At 33.1% G+C, this 17,911-nt stretch overlaps 1 protein-coding gene across 1 annotated transcript in view; it reads left to right on the top strand.

Moving 5' to 3' along the window:
* FBXL13 (F-box and leucine rich repeat protein 13) overlaps positions 1-17,911 on the top strand; it is a 247,639-nt gene that overhangs the window by 55,583 nt on the left and 174,145 nt on the right. Inside the window, exons 4-5 of the mRNA XM_031938696.1 lie at positions 15,286-15,381; positions 16,376-16,511. Coding sequence (XP_031794556.1) covers positions 15,286-15,381; positions 16,376-16,511 — 232 coding nt within the window. The remainder of the gene's footprint in view (positions 1-15,285; positions 15,382-16,375; positions 16,512-17,911) is intronic.

The following is a 17,911-nucleotide window of genomic DNA, read 5'->3' as shown; positions in this document are numbered from 1 at the left end:
ATAATCAATTTCTATTTTATGATCAATTGATCTCTAATTCTTCCTGGGTCCAAAATTCCTTCCTTTCCACAAATCGAGGTAAACTATGCTATGTTCTTTAATTTGTTTATAGTATCATTCTTTATTCTAGATCTGAACCCTTTCGACTATCTGTTTAAGCATGGGTCGCCTAATTCGCCAATAATTTCCAATTTCCCAACAGTTTTTGTCGATGTAATTCTTTCCCAAAAAGGTGGGCCTTTGAGTTTTCAAAATTAACTCTTATTTCATTGGTATTTGTTCTGTGAACCTAACCATTCCACTGATCAACCCTCTTTCTTTGGTAAAATGGTTTTGATATTTTTTAAATAGTTTTAGATCGGTAAGAAAAACTTTCATTTGAATTTTTTTTTTCATTAGTTCCTTTGAAATTCTTGATCTTTTGTTCTTCCAGATGAATTTTGTTGTTATTTTTTCTAGTTCAGTCAAATAGTTTCTTGGGAGTTTGATTGGTATAGCACTAAATAAATAGATTAGTTTAGGTAGTATTGTCATCTTCATTATATTTATTTGACCCATCCAAGAGCACTTAATATTTTTTCAATTGCTTAGATCTGACTTTGTGTGAAAAGTGTTTTGTAGTTTTGCGTATATGGTTCCTGACTTCCCTTGGCAGATAAATTCCCAAATATTTTATATTATCAACAGTTATTTTAAATGGAATTTGTCTTTATATCTCTTACTGTTGAATTTTGTTAGTAATGTATAAGATTTATGTGGATTTATTTTGTGTCCTGCAACTTTGCTAAAGTTGCGGATTATTTCTAATAGCTCTTTAGTTGATTCTCTGGCATACGCATATCATCTGCAGAGAGTGATGATTTGGTTTCTTCATTATCTACTCTTATTCCTTTATCTCTTTCTCAACTCTTATTGCCAAAACTAGTGTTTCTAATACAATATGGAATAGTAATGGTGATAGTGGACAGCCTTGTTTCATTCCTGATCTTATTGGGAATGGTTCCAGTTTATCCCCATTACATATGATACTGACAGTTTTAAATAGATGCTACTGACTATTTTAGGGAAAAGACCATTTATTCCTATACTCTCTAGTGTTTTTTAATAGGAATGGATGTTGAATTTTATCAAATGTTTTTTCTGCATCTATTGAGATGATCATATGGTTTTTGTTAATTTGGTTATTGATATAGTCAGTTACGCTAATAGTTTTCCTAATATTGAACCAGCCCTGCATTCCTGGCATAAATCCTACTTGGTTGTGGTGCATTATCCTGGGGATGATTTTCTGTAATCTTTTTGCTAATATTTTATTTAAGATTTTTGCATCAATATTCATTAGGGAGATTGGTCTATAATTTTCTTTCTGTTTTCAACCTACCTGGTTTAGGTATCAGTACCATGTCTGTGTCATAAAAGGAATTCAATAGGACTCCTTCAATCTCTATTTTTTTTCAAATAGTTTATAAAACATTGGAGTTGATTATTCTTTAAATGTTTGGTAGAATTCACATGTAAATCTATCTGGTCCTGAAGATTTTTTCTTAGGGAGCTGATTAATAGCTTGTTCTATTTCTTTTTCTCAAATGGGACTGTTTAACCAGTTTACTTCTTCCTCTGTTAATCTGGACAAGCTATATTTTTTAAGGTATTCTTCCATTTCATTTAAGTTATTGAATTTATTGGAACAAAGTTGGACAAAGTAACTCCTAATTATTGCTCTAATTTCCTTTTCATTACTGGCAACTTCTCCCTTTTCATTTTTAAGTCTAACAATTTGATTTTCCTCTATCCCTTTTCTAATCAAATTTAGTAAGGGTTTATGTATTTTGTTGGTTTTCATAAAACCAACTTCTTATTTATTAATTAATTCAATAGTTTTTTTTTTTTTCAATTTTATAGATATCTCCTTTTATTTTAGAATTTTAAGTTTATGTTTAACTTGGGGTTTTAATTTGTTCCTTTTCTACATTTTTTAGTTCAAGTAATTCTTTATTTCTTTCTATTTTATGCAAGTAGGCCTCTTACAAATTTTGGTATGACATCTCATTATTGTCATTTTTTTGGGTAAAATTATTAATTGTGATTATGATTTGCTGTTTCATCCAATCATTCTTAGGATGAGATTGTTTTAGTTTCCAATTATTTTTTGGTATATTTTTCCCTGGATTTTTATTGAATATAATTTTCATTGTGTCATGATCTGAAAAGGATGCATTTACTATTTTTCCCTTTCTGCATTTGAATTTGAGGTTTTTATGTCCTAATATATGGTCAGTTTTTATATAGGTTCCATGAACTGCTGAGAATAAAGTGTACTCCTTTTTGTCTCCATTTAGTTTTCTCCAAAGAGCTATCATACCTAACTTTTCTAGTATGCTATTTACTTCTTTGACTTCTTTCTTATTTATTTTGTGGTTTGATTTATCTAATTCTGAGAGTGCAAGGTTGTGATCTCCCACTATTATAGTTTTGTTGTCTTTAATTCCCTTAGCTCTCTTAATTTCTCTTTAAAATTTAGATGCTATACCACTTGGAGCATATGTTTAATATTGATATTACTCATTATCTATGCTACCCTTTAGCAAGATATAATGCCCTTACTTATCTCTTTTAAGTATATCAATTTTTGCTTTTGCTTGATCTGAGATCAGGATGACTACCTTTGCTTTTTTGATTTCACCTGAAGCATATTAGATTCTGTTCCAGCTTTTTACCTTTACTCTGTATATATCGCCCTGCTTCAAGTGTGTTTCCTGTAAGCAACATATTGTAGGATTCTGGCTTTTAATCCAGTCTGCTATCTGCCTCTCCTTTATGGGGGAGTTTATCCCATTCACATTTATGGTTAAAATTCTATATTACTTGCCATCTTGTTAACCCCAGCTTATATTTTTTTTCCTTTCCTTTCCCCTTACCCCCCTCCCCAGGATTAAACTTATGAGCACTACTTACCTCACACAGTCCTCCCTTTTTAGGATCCCTTCCCCCTACCTTAGAGTTCCTCCCCTTTTCTTACCCCTTTTCCTCACAATTTCTGTATTCCCTTCTACTCAGCTTACTCCTTCCTTTTTTCACTTTTCCCCTCCCATTTTTCAATGAGGTGAGAAAAGTTTCTCCATAAATCGAATATGCCTAATATTTTTCTCTTTAAGCCAATTCTGATGAGAGTAAGACACACACTATGTTCATCCCCCTTCCTTCTTTCCCTCAGATATAATAGGTTTCTTTTGCCTCTTTGTGAGATGTAATACCCCCACTTTACCCCTTTTTTCTGGTACAATTTCCTTTCCACCTCTAGTTTCTTTTTTATATTATAACAGTAAAACCAAATTATACACATATTTTTATGTATACTCATATCAGACATATTTTATGTATACTCATATCAGACATATAGTTCCCAAGATATTTTTTTTACCTTTTTATATTTCTCTTGAGTCCTATATTTGGAGATCAAACTTTTTGTTTACTTCCGTTTTTTCATCAGAAATAGATGAAATTCACATATTTCTTTGAATGTCCATCTTCTTCCCTGGAAAAAAATGCTCATTTTGGCTGGTAATTATTCTTGGCTGCATACCGTTTCCCTTTCAGAATATAGATTCAAGGCCCTTGATCCTTTAATGTGGGCTGCTAGATCCCTGAGTAATCCTTGTTGTGGCCCTCATTTGAATTGTTTTTCCCTACGTTTTAGTAATTTTTTCCTTGGTTGATTACTGAATTTAACAGTATTTCTTGGGTTTGATTTTGGGATCCTTTCATGGGTGATTGATGAATTCTTTCAATGTCTATTTTACCCTCTGTTTCTATAACATCTGGATAGTTCTCTTTGATGATTTGCTGAAAAATAGTGTCTAGACTCTTTTTCTCATCATAATTTTCAAGAAGTCCAGTAATTCTCAGATTATCTCTTCTAGATGTATTTTCCAGGTCTGTTGTTTTCCCAAGTAGGTATTTAACATTTTTTTTAATTTTTAAATTTTCTTTTTTTTTTTTTTGTTTTGCTTGACTGATTCTTGGTGTCTCCTCGAGTCATTCATTTCCATTTGTTCAATTCTGATTTTTAATGAATTATTTTCTTCATTTACTTTTTAATTTCTTTTTGTAATTGTCCAATTGAGTTTTTAAATGAGGAGTTTTGTTATATGGAATTTTTTTCCATTTTGCCAATTTTATTTTTTAGAAAGCTATTTTCTTTTTCCAATTCACTAATTCTGTTTTCCTTGGAATTGTTTACCTTTTCCAATTCACTAATTGTTTTTCAGGGTGTTGATTTCTTTATCCACTGTATCTTTTTTTTTTTTATTTTTTTTTATTTTTTTAATTTGGGTAAACATGGGTTTTAAGCTTAAAATTCCAAACCTCTTGTTCCAATTTTTTCACCTCTTACCCCCCACCCCTCCCAAATGGCAGGATGACCAGTAGATGTTAAATATATTAAAATATAACAGATACAAAAAGATAATGACCAAAACATTATTTTTGTAAAAAAGAATCGACTCTGAATTAGCAATTGCTCGTGGGAAAATCAAAGAGGGGTGGAAAAAATAGGGATGGGAATTCAATGGTTTTTTACATTCCCAGAGTTCTTTTTCTGGGTATATAGTTCAGTTATTCCCGTCCATTAAAAGATTTGGTTGATCCTGTTTTGAGGATGGCCCGATCCATCGGGACTGGTATCATCTAGGGATTTGTTGAAGTATTAAAGCTCCTGGTCCTGCTATTTCATTAGCATCAGTTCGTGTAATCTCCATTTCGAAAATCATCCTGTTGGTCATTTTTTAGAACGTAATATTCCATAATTTTCATAACCACAATTTTTCAGCCATTCTCCAACTGATGGACATCCATTCGTTTCCAGTTTCTAACCACACAAAAAGGGCCACAAACATTCGTGCCAACAGGTCCCTTTCCCTTCTTTATAATCTCTTTGGGATATAATCAGTAAAACCCTGGTCAGGGTATGCACAGTTTGATAACTTTTGAGCTAGTTCCAAACACTTCCAAAAAGGTTGGATTCGTTCACAACTCCAAACAATGAATCAATGTCCCAGTTTTCCCGCATCCCCCAACAATCATCATTATTTTTCCTGTCATCTTAAACTACGGGTTTAGTGGTATCTTAGAGTTGTCTTAATTTGCATTTCTCTGATTAATAATGACTTGGAGATCTTTTCATTGACTAGAAATAGTTTCAATTTCTTCATCTGAAATTGTCTGTTCTATCCTTTGACCATTTTCAATTGGAGAATGGCGATTTTTATAAATTAAGTTAATTCTCTATATATTTTTGGAAATGAGGCCTTTATCGAACCTTTGATGTAAAATATTTTTATTTTGCCCAATTTTAAGTTTTGTTTGACAAAAACTTTTCCGTTTTGGGTAATCGAAAATTTTCTATTTTGTGATCGTAATGATCTCTAGTTCTTTGGTCAAAAAACCCTTCCCTTCCACAGGTCTGAGGGTAAACTTCCTATGTTCCTCTAATTTATTAATAATTTATTTTTTTTGGAGCCCATTTTCCTTATCTTGGTGTTCGTTAAGTATGGATCAATGCCTAGTTTCTGCCATTTGTTTCCAATTTTCCCAACAATTTTTATCAAACAGTTTCTTATCCCAAAAGCTGGGATCTTTTTTCAAAGACTAGGTTGCTATTTGTTGACTGTTTTATCCCTTGAACCTAATCTATTCCACTGATCCTAATCTATTCCTTGAAACAAATAGTTTTGGTAACTGCTGTCATAGTATAGTTTTAGATCTGGTCAGTGCCCCATCATTTGATTTTTTTTTTATTAATTCCTTGAAATTTTGACCTTTTTTTTTTCCAAGAACTTTGTTGTTTATTTTTCTATCAAAATAGTTTTGGGGTCTGATTGGTATAGCTAAATAAATAGATTAGTTTAGGTAATATTGTCATCTTTATTATATTTGTGCCCCATCCAAACATTTTTTTTCAATTGGGATCGACTTAATTTGTGTGAAAAGTGGTCTGTAATTTTGCTCATAAAGTTTCTATTTTTTCCGGCAGATGATTCCTAAATATTTTATATTTCGTGTTACTTTAAATGGAATTTCTCTTTGTAACTCTACTTTGGATTTTTAGTATTATAAGAATGTGATGACTTATTGGGTTTATTTTAACCAAACTTTTGTTGTGGATTTTTCTAATAACTTTTCAGAATTTGGGGTTTCTAAGTATACCATCGTCACGCAAAAGGTGAAATTTTTCCTATTGCCTATTCTTATTCCTTTAATCTCTTTCTCAGCTCTTATTGCTATAGCTAGCGTTTCTAATAAAAAAATAGTAACGATAGGGCCCTTGTTTCCTCCAGATCTTATTGGGAATGGTTGCAGTTTGTCTCCATTAAAGATGCTTAAGATGGTTTTAAATAGATGCTGGGTTTATTTTAGAAAAAATTTATTCCTTTTGTGTTTTAATAGGAATGGATGTTGGATTTTATCAAATCTTTTTCTGCATCTATTGAGATGATGGTTTTGTTAATTTGGTTATTACTGGGAATTATATTGATAGTTTTCTAATTTGAACCAGCCCTGCATTCCTGGTATAAATCCTACTTGATCATAGTGTATTATCTTGGAGATGATTTTCTGGTCTTTTGCTAATCTTATTTAAGATTTTACATCAATATTCATGGGAATTTTAAATTTTCTTTCTTTTTTTCTACCTGGTTTGGTATCAGTACCATGTCTGTTCATAGAAGGAATTTGGGGACTCCTTCATTCCCTTTTTATCAAAAAAATTTATATAATTAGCCAATTGTTCTTTTGTTTGGAAATTCAATGTAAACCATCTGGTCCTGGGGATTTTTCAGGAGTTGTTTTAATTCCTATTCTATTTCTTTTTTCTGAAATGGGACTATTCAAACAATTTATTCTTCCTCTGTTGGTTAAATCTTTTTTGGAGGTTATCCATTTCCTTGGTTATCAAATTTATTCAAAAGTTGAGCAAAATAATCCTTATTATTTCTCTAATTTCCTCTTCATTGGGGAAAGTTCTCCCTTTTCATTTTTAAAACACTAATTTTTTTTCCTCCCTCCTTTTTCTAATCAGATTTACCAAAGGCTTATCTATTTTATTGGCTTTTTCATAGAACCAACTCTTAGTTTATTAATTAGTTCAAGTTTTTTACTTTCAATATTTTTAATTTCTCCTTTTAATTTTTTCAATTTAGTATTTGTTGGGGGTTTTTAATTTGGTCTTTTTTAGTTTTTTTTAGTTGGCCCAACATTAATCTTTTCTTTCTTGTTTTTATTCAAGTAAGCCTCTAAGGAATAAAATTCCCTCTTATTACCCTTTGGCTGCATCCCACAAATTTTGGTATGATGTTCATCATTGTATTATCTTGGGAAATTATTAATTGTATCTATAATTTGCTGCTTCACCCAATCATTCTTTAAGATGAGATTGTTTATTTCCAATTATTTTTGGTCTATTTCCCCAACTTTTTTTGAAGTAGTTTTATTGCATCATGATCTGAAAAAAGCATTTACTATTTCTGCCTTGCATTTAATTTTGGTCTTTGTCCTAATATTAATTTTTAATAGGTTTCCATGAACTTAGGGTAATTCTCTTCTATCTCCTTTCAATTTTCTCCAAAGTCCCTCCTTTTTTTCTAAATTATATTTCTTTTTTTTCTTTCTTATTTGTTTTGTGGTTTGATTTGTCAATTCTGGATGATTGAACTCCTACTATTACAGTTTTGTTGTCATTTTTCTTGCCTCTCTCCCTTTAGGAAGTTGGTGCCATACCATTGGGATATATGTTTAATATTGATATTGCTTGTTTTTTTTTTTACAGGATGTGTTCCTTCCTTATTCTTTAATTAGATCAATTTTTACTTTTCGTCTGAGATAAAGGATGTCCCTTTTTTCTTTACCTGGCTAAAATTTTGCCCCCTTTTACTTTACTCTTATGATCCCCCCTTTAAATGTGTTTCTTGTAAACAACATATTGTAGGGGTTCTGACTTTGATCCAGTCTGCTTTTCGCCTCCTCTTTTATGGGGGAGTTCATCCCATTACATTTACGGTTAGAATTACTAAATCTGTATTTCCGCCATCCTAATAACCCCAATTGTGCTTTACTTATTCTTCCCCCAAACCTCTTTCCCCCTTTTAAACTTTGTCCCCTCTTGTTCAACATCCTCTTTATAATCCCCCCTCCCCCCTTTGAGTCTTTCCCCTTCCTTCCCTTATTACTCTTTTTCTTTTCCCTTTTTCTCCCCGTTTTTAAAAGAAAATTTTCTTAAAACAATGTAATTATTTTTTCTTTGACAACTCAAGAAGATTCACTGTTCCTCCCCCTCTCAAATTCCCCAATATATAAGTTTCCTTACCTTTTTGGGATGTGGTTTCCCCTTTTTTATCCCTCCTTCCACCTTATTCTGCCATCATCCCTTTTCCATATCTACCCTTTTTTATGTTTATCAGTAAACAAATTATACATGTATTCTTTTTGTTATCCACCAAAATAAATTTCAAGATTATTTTACCTTTTCATCTCTTGAGTTCTATTCTTGGAATCAAATTTTTTGTTTAGTTCTGGTTTTTTTCAGAAACAAATGGAATTCATTTGTTTCATTAAATGTCCATCTTCTTCCCTGGAAGAAAATGCTTAACACTGGGTGGTTATTCTTGGCTGCATCTCAAGTTCTTGTGCCTTTGAATACTATTCCCCTTCTTTCCTTTAAGTAAGGAGCCAGTTCGGGGATCCCATTGTGGCACCTCGGATTTAAATGGTTTTTTTGGCTGTTGTAAAATTTTTCCTTAATCTTATAGTTCTGAAATTTTCCACAATATTCCTTGGGGTTTTTATTTTAGGGGTTTCTTTCAGGAAATTTTCATGAATTCTTTCAATCCTTTTTACCTTCTGATTCTAACATCTGGCAGTTCTTTGATGATTTTTGAAAAGGATTGGCTCTTTTTCATCATGTTTTCAGAAAGTCCAAAATCCTGATTATCTCTAGATCTATTTTCCAAGTCTGTGTTTTGCAAGTAGATAATTGTGGTTTTCCAGTTTGTCATTTTTTTTTGTTTTTCGACTGATTCTTGCTGTCTCAATGAATCATTAGTTTCAATTTGTTCAGTTCTAATTTTTAAAAATTATTTTCTTCAATAGCTTTTTTCTTCTTTCTGTATATTTCCAATTATTTTTTAATATTGTTTTGGTCGGGGAATTTTTTCCATTTCCTAATTTTTTTTAGTAATTATTTTCTTTTAATTCACAGATCCATTTCTTGTGTTCTTTGTCTTTTTCAATTACGGATCCTTTTCTTAGTTCTTTATTTTTCAATTCACCAATTTTGTTTCCTATTCCTGGAATTTTTAACTTTCCAATTTATTTCGGAAGTTGTTGCCTCTTGAAGGCTTCTCTTTCCTTTCCCCATTTTCTTCAACTCTCTTTTGGACTTTTAATGGTCTCTTCTATGAAAATTGAAAGGAGGACAGTCTGATGCATTTTTGCTGTTTGAGGTCTCTTCAGGTTTGTGACCTGCTCTTTTCTCATAAAGCTGTCGTTGTTCTTTTCATCTTTTATTCATGTTTTAAACCTTTGGGAGGTCTCCGGCAAGGGGTTACCACCCTCTGCAGAGCAGGGAAAGATGTAAACCATTTCGCCCGGAGGGGTGCTCTGGGTGAGGTTTTCCCTTCCCCAACAGGATGGATTCAGCACTGGCCGACTTATAAACTGCTTAGTAGGGCTGGGGTTTCGGGCCCTCGCGGCTGGGTAAAAATTACCGGCCCGGGCCTCTTTTGGGGACTGTAGTTTCAGGCTGGCCGCCAGAAACGCGACAGCCACAAACTCCCCGGGCGCCTGATGCAAGCCCTGGAAAGTTATGGCCCCAAGCCGAGCTCCCCCGCGGTTGGCTAACCGGCTCTCCTCCCTAGGATCCCTCCCAAGGAAAAGCCCCTTTTGGGTTGGGGCTGCCCTTTTTAATCTGTCCTTCACCCTCGGTTTGAGACTCTCCTCGGAACCCAATTTCTCCAGTCTCCCGGATCCCCCCGGCCCCGGAACCAACCTTTTTTGGCGGACTGAAATTTTTTTCGGTGGTTGTTCCCATCTTTGGTGTGCAGTCAAGACTATTTTTATTTCAAAATATTTTAAAGAGGGGGAAGAGCTTGAAAACGCGGTGTCTTCTCCGCCATCTTGGCTCCCCCCCTATCCCTGTATCTTTTAATGGGGGAGGACTTTCCAGACCCTCTTGAAGCTTCCTTTCCTTTCCCCATTTTTCTTCTAGCTCTTTTGGAAAGTTTTAAATTTCTTCATGAAGTCTTTGTGGCAGAAATAATCATATCCCCTTTTGGGGTTTCTCTAGAACGTCTTTTAGTCTCCTGGGGTTTGAATCCTCTCTATACATATGGAAGGTATCTATAATTAGAGCTCGCTTTAACTTTTTACTCATTTTGACAAAAAACAAAGCAAAGAAAACAACAACAAAAAGCAAATCGTCTCTTTGGGGTGTTGGTAACACGCTTTCTACAGACAACAGGAAGAATTTAAAAACAAAGAATTCCCTTTTCTCGAGTCTGAGAGTGTGCTGAGTCCCTCGAGGTGCTGGGTGCGTGTGGCCAGGTCTCATGAGATTTTGGCCTTTTGGGGTTCACTATTGATCTTCTGTGTTTGTGTTGGATGTTTTCTAACTTCTCTGATGATCTATTGGCTTGCAATCTGAGATTCCTCTCGTGGATTCTCTGGCACCTGGAGTCAGCAACGCAGTCAGCAATGCCCCAGGACTCTGCTCTGTCTGTACTGGCATTTGTACTCACCTGTTTTTGCTTTGTTGCCTCCCTCCCGTTTCCAATTGAAACAGACATTTTCTGGCGATCTTTGAAATGATCTTCTGCTGGTAATTTGTTACACTCTCAATATTTGTGGGTTCTGCCCATCCAGAACTAATTCAGAGGCTGGATTTGCTAATTAGTCTGAGGGTTGTAGAGAAGGTCAGAGAGAAAGGTGTGTTGTCTCCGCCAACTTGGCTTCGCCCCTGGAGTCCCTATTATTTTTTATTATGAGATATTGAGAGGTCAGCTAAACTAAAGACAGAACTTTGTCTTTTGAGGAGTCTCTTATCCTCCTTTAAGAACCATTATTAGTGGTCTTAAGATAAAGGCACATTATGAGTTGTAAATGCTTACTCAGACCTGTGTGTGGCCTGAGAAGAAAGTTTTTGGCCCGAATAGTTATAGGCCCGAATAGTTCAAGGCTCGAATAGTTATAGAAGTCTTTGGAGGAAAGTTCTATATTTGAAAAGTTCTTTTAAAAGAAAAGAAAGGAGAATCAATTGCCTGGTATTACTGTAAACTCTCCCACAGAGATCTTATCATGGTGGTTTAGTGGGATAGAAGTGCCAATGTGTATATGTATATATATTGCCAATGTATGTCATTCCAAGTTCTCACATGTGAGTTTCTAGGTATTTTTTTTTTAAACAGTGAAGGGAATTCATATTAAAAGAGGATAGGTAGAGAAGTGAGAAGTAAGAAAATGAGGAAATCTGACCATCCCTGGAGATATAACTTTTCCTCTGAGAAAGGTTTGCTGAGCTTCTGTTTTCTGTTAATATGAATAAAGGTGAACAGTAATCGGAACCAAAATTGAAATGCTAAACAGACTCTTATCAGGTGACTGAGAAGTAGAGAGCTGATACATGGGGGTTGATAAATAAAACTTAATTTAGTTTCTTTATCTCCCTTCTCCCACCAAGGTTTCTTGGGGAAGCTCTTGTTTATTGATATTTCTTTCTGTTTTCCCTTAAAGAGGTGAGTAGAAGGGAAAACATTTAGGAAGAAGAAAAGATCTAATCTCTGGATACATACATATGTATATATTTATATGTGTGTCTGTCTGTCTATCTAAGAGTCTGCTAGTTCTTGTCTTAATATCTCTTTGGGTTTTATGCAATTAAAAAATGTGGAAATATGCTCAGAAGGATAATCTCCAGGTCAAAGGGTACAAGTAGTTTAAGGTCTTCTCCATAGTTACAAAGTGCTTTTCAGAAAAATTGGACCAATTCACAGTTTCTCCAATATCTTCCTACATGTAATCCCTTTCCACTTCACCATTCTATACTTTATTTCCAAAGTTATTTCTCTCAGATCTGACCTTGTCTTTCACCTACTCAGTTAACTCTAGTGGTTTCACTTTCCCTCCAGAATCAAATATAAAGTCTTCTTTCTAGCTTTTAAAGCCTTTCTCCAACCTTTCTCCAACCTATTTGTCTAGCCTTATTGTCCATTTCTTCCCATACTCACACTTCACACTTTATTTTTTGACGTAGCCAGACTGATCCTCTGTTCTTTGAACATGGTATTCCATTTCCTGTTACTATTCTTTTTCATTAGCTCTTTTTGCTATATGGAATTTTCTTCCTTCTCTTAGAACCTCTCCATCATAGAATTTTTCTCTTTAAGATGAGGCTCAATTACCACTTTCTATGTGAAACCTTATTTTGATATCTTCAAGTGCTAGAGAATGACCTTGTATTTAATTACTCTGTAATTTTATTCTTTCTCTGTATTCATATATGTTCTTCTTGTCTCCCTTGTTAGAATGAATCTCTAATTAATTTCCTTATGAGTAGAGATTTTTAATTTATTGTATTTCTACTCAAGCTCTTAGTACAATGTTTTGCAGATAATGTACTTAATACATATTTGCTGATTAATTAATAAAATTTTCTAAGTAAACAATTATATCTACAAAAAGATGTAATTTTGCTTCTTTATGGCCCTATTAATTTTATTTCTCCTTGTCTTTTTATTTAAAATTTCTAATACTAGTATGTCTAATACCAAATCTAGTATTAAAACATTGTTTTACTATTGATCTTTTGAGAAAGCTTCCAGCATTTCTCCACAAAGAATGTTAATACTTGGTTTTAGATAAATTCTTTTATCTTATTAAATTCTTTTATCATATTAAGAAAAGATATCATTCCTTGGTATTTTAATATGTTTTTTAAAAGACATAAATGAGCAGTATGATAGTTATGCTAATTATTTCCTAATCTTGAAGATGATTATACTCTTGATCTAAATGCAGCTAGGTCATAATGAATAATTTTTAAATTTCTGTTTCTCTAGTGTCTACTAATTTTGTTTTAAAATACTGTATCATTATAATTACTTGTATTTTTCTTTAATTCTCTTTTTCTAAATATTCTTTTTTGTATGACTATTAAGATTTTTTTTTAAAACATGAATTCTGTTTCACCTGTTTTTCAAAAGTTTATGCCTTATAGAGACTATATATGTTCTCTGATTTAAATTCTTCCATAAGTTTGTTTATTTGGAATTTGCTCTATTTATTTATTGTTTTGGGTTATTTATATTTTCTAGCTATTCATATATTTCATAATTGCTTTTTTTGTGATATAATTGGTTACATTCATGCCCCAGCATATTGTTTATTTCTTCTCTATTCAATGCATATTCTCCTTCATCTTGGCAATTTGATTTTCTTTTCTTTTCCTAAAAAAACCTAAAAAACCTAAAAAAAATTTTTTTTAAGGTTTCTCATTTCTGCACTTATATTTGCCTTTATTTATTTATTTATTTACTTATTTATTTTTACTGAGTTCCTGTACTACTTTGGAGGATGTTAAAATAGTTCAATTCTCATTTATGTGGGTTCAGTAATTGTTACTGAACTATGATTATTAATCCTTTTTTTTTGCTTTCTAATATTTGAATATATATATTTTTCTTCTGAGGTTTTGCTTGTAAGGAATTTTTTCTTTTTGCTTCTGTCTCTCTCTCTTTCTCTTAATGATTCTGGGAAGCTAGACTTAAACATAATCAATACTAACTCAGTAGTTTTTGTCTGCAGTCTGCACAGTTGTTTTTTTGGAAGCTGGTTAATTGGAGGAAGTGGATAAAGTTGCCTAAACCAAGAAGAAATGCTCAGAAGGGCAGCAGCAAGTCAGATGTAACTTATGCCCTTACAAGTACACAACTGGACTTGGCTTTGACATTTACATCATGGGCTTCCATGTTAGTGTTCAGGGAATCTCATTTCTGAGTGTTGGTTTTCCTTCTAAATATCTAAATAGTTATAACCCCACCATCTCCAGCTTCAGCAGTCAAATCTCAAGATCACTCACACAAAAGAGGCTTGATTCAGTTTACTTTCTATCCTAAGCTATAATCTAAGAATTTCACCCTGTGAAATGAATTATCTTGCCCTCTGTGGTGGAATAGTTTTCTTATCCATTTCAAGTTATCACCTGTGGCCTAAAGGGAATATTAATCCATCGTGATCTTATTTCACAAAAGAACTCTCCCTAGTAATATTTTACTTCTGGTACCATTGGTACTAGTATGGTAACCAATGGTTACCAGAGACTTCTTCAATAGACACTTCTTATTTCATCTCCTCTCCAACTAATTGTCACCTCTTGGGTTTTTGTGGCCTTAGTCTACAGTGACATTTCAATTGTTCAGGGATAAGGGTTTATGCTACATTAAATAATAACCTTGGGGAACAAATGCAAATTAAGTATAAAGCCCCTCAACTTGAGTTATAAAACTATGGCACATATAGGAAAATTTAGTGCTACAAATAATTGTACTTAACTTCTCTGCAGAAATTCTTTTCCCACTTATATGAACTGATGAGTGAAGTGAGCAGAACCGAGAGAACATTGTACACAGTATCAGCAAGATTATGTGATGACCAGCTATGATGAACTTGGCTCTTCTCAGCAATGTGGTGATTCAAGACAATTCCAAGAAACTTAAGATGGGAAATGCCATCCATATTCAGAAAGAGAGCTGTGGAGACTAAATATAGATTAAAGCATAATATTTTCTTTTTTTGTTTTTTGTTTTTTTTTCTTTCTTGTGTTTTTTCTCTTTGGTGTGATTTTTTCCTGTACAACATGACAGGCATGGCAATATGTTTAAAAGGATTTTACATAGTTAACATGTCATATTGCTTGCTGTCTTGGGGAGGAAGATATTAAGGGAAAGAGGAAGAAAAATTTGAAATACAAATTCTTACAAAAATGAAGGTTGAAAACTATCTTTACATGCATTTGGACAAATAAAAAACTTGAGAAAAAAGTTTCTTTTCATAAAATGGAAATATCAACACCTTTTATTGCTTTATCAAGATAATCTCTGAATGAAATGTCTGAAAAGTGCCTCAAGTTCATTGGTGAAAAGATCATTAGACATGTCAACTGTTATATGATCCTGTTAAGAACAAGAAAATGTTATCTTTAAGATTCTGTATTTTCTAATCTCATATATTCTTGTTCCTTAGATTTTCCACCTTCTAAGTGTCATCGATTGGGCAAACTGTGCTCAAGTCAACAGTACCTGGAGATCCATGACATATCTGAGATCATTGTGGAGTGATGTAAGTGTAATCAATTTCTAATGACATTTTATTTCTGTCGCTAAAAGATAATAGACTATTGCACATATAAGGCAGCACTCCATAATCTTAGTAAGCAAATAAGAATAGATTCTCTTGTATTTTCAAGCATTTGGGCCCCAAAATTTGAGTATCATTTTGATTGTATAATGCCAGGAAGAGTTGTGATTGAAAGGTGTTGGTAAAGGGCCATAGTTAGGGTAGTTATCTTATTAACATAAAAATTCATCCTAAGAGACTGTTGTATATACTTTTGAATTCTGAATGATCCATGAACAATAAAGATCATTAGAACATGATACAAAGTGCCCAAAGTCATTAATGCTCAACATACTTCCTTTTGTTAAAATAAATTGTGAGTTAAAATAAATTTTCCCTCTTTCCCTCTCTTCCACCAGGGTTGTTGTATCAAAGGTGGCTGGCCTATCACACTGCTCATGGTAGATTAGTAGTAGGGTCATCTTTGTATATAAAAAATAGAATATGAGAAAATTAAATATCTGTTGTAGTTACTGAAGCTAAATGTACTTGTATAACCTATATCAGATTGCTTACTGTTTTGGGGATGGGGAAATAAGAAAGGAAAGAAGAAAGAAGTTGGAATACAAAATTTCACAAAAATAAATGTTGAAAACTATTTTTACATATATTTAGAAAAATAAAATACTATTGAGGAAAGAAAAAAAGAAACCAAATGTACTGATGGTTTTTTGTTGTCCTACATAGGTATAATAGAATTTTCTTGGTATTTTGCTTTCAAGACATAAATATCCAATACAGGACATTAGTTTAGGATTTCGTGACAAATTAGAGTTGCTTTCTGAATTTCACAGATCCTACCCAATAGACTATGAAAAAACTTGTGGCACTCCTTGTAGTTGTAAGTGCCCCTTAAACATATTACTTTTAAATTTGTTCTTTTCATATGAAACACGCTTTACATTTTGTTAATATTCTGGATTTATTGAATTTTTAGATCAATTTTTCCTTAGTGTATCAAATAGTCAATGACAGATTTATAGGATGCATACTACAAAGATGGCGACCTAATGTGTTACGTCTGAATTTCCATGGATGTTCTTCCCTTCAGTGGCCTTCCTTTAAATTGATCAGTAAGTATATTCCTTTTTTCAAATATTTGCTTCTGTTTTTCCTTATTCATCAGTATAAAGAAAAATATTAATGAAATAGAAATGTTATTTCTGGTCTTGGGCTATGGGGATGATACTTTTTCCTGCTTATTAGCTTCTAGAATAGCTTCTCATACTACTACTTCTAGAATAGTCATTTCTCAATTAACTTTGGTGAGCAATAAGTTATATCTCCAGAGAACCATATAGCTAGTCCTTTGGATAATCCTCTATGTTTTCATGTATTTCCTCATTTTCCTTCTAGATTATGTTTGCCATTGGAACTTTGATTTTTCTGTTCAATTAAAGATATATATATATATATATATATATATATATATATATATATATATATTTTTTTTTTTTTTTTTTTTTTTTGCTGAGACCAGATTTGAACTTAGGTCCTCCTGACTTCAGGGCTGGTGTTCTATTCACTGAGCCACCTAGCTGCCCCAAATTTCTTAATAAACATTTATTAATTGCCCATAATGTACAAAGCACTCCTCCCATATGTAGCCCAATCTAATAGCCAATTATGAATATGAAGAATTAGGAAAGGAGAAAGAGACATTGAAGATATTACTATGAAATCAAAGAGCATTTCTGTGAATCTCTTTCTACATGGTGAGCTTTTTTGATTAATGAGAAGTGTAAATTGAGAGCTGGCTTTTGAAAAAGGTAACCTAGACTTAAGAAGTTCAGTACCTGGCTCACTTCCTTCCTTTCTCCATTTTCTCATTTTATACGAGAGGATTTCAGCATTCACACTAATGTATCCTCAACCTCCCTCTCATCTTGTTATATCATATGATTTACTCTGTGACTACACTACAGCCCCATAAGAAGGGAGGAGAGAAGAAAAAAAATAGCATTTTTATAGTGCCTACTGTATGCTACCCATTGTGCTAATTACTTTCCAAAAATTATCTCATTTGCCATTGGGAGAGTCACATATTGGATTTTACTATTACCTACTTATTTTCTGTTTCCTCAATTAGAAGCTAAATTTTCTAATCTGAAATTAGAAACTAGTGCCAATATAATTTAACTATAATTTTGTCTTGCCCTATGTTTTATTTCTCCTAAATGTATTTTTCATCCTCTCTGAGAACCATAATTCCTCCACTCCTCAGTACTTTCCCAGGCCACTATCTTTGCTCTAGCTTCCCATCCCTTCTCCTTTTTGACTTTATAGCTGGCTAATTCATCTGGGAATCATTTAGTTAGTCAGCCTTAAGTAACTGTTAGGAAAGGATATTTATTAAGATGGTACAGTGAGAAACCTGATTAAAAATATCCGTTCAAAAGTCAGTGACACACTCTTCAAATGCATACAAAGGGCAGGGAAAAGTGGCTCAGGCATAGAAATCACACAACAGCAA

The sequence above is a fragment of the Sarcophilus harrisii genome, chromosome 5 (assembly GCF_902635505.1).
Source record: "Sarcophilus harrisii chromosome 5, mSarHar1.11, whole genome shotgun sequence".
Taxonomy (NCBI): domain Eukaryota; kingdom Metazoa; phylum Chordata; class Mammalia; order Dasyuromorphia; family Dasyuridae; genus Sarcophilus; species Sarcophilus harrisii.
The sequence above is the reverse complement of the archived record's forward strand: the minus strand, read 5'-3'. Positions and strand labels throughout refer to the sequence as shown.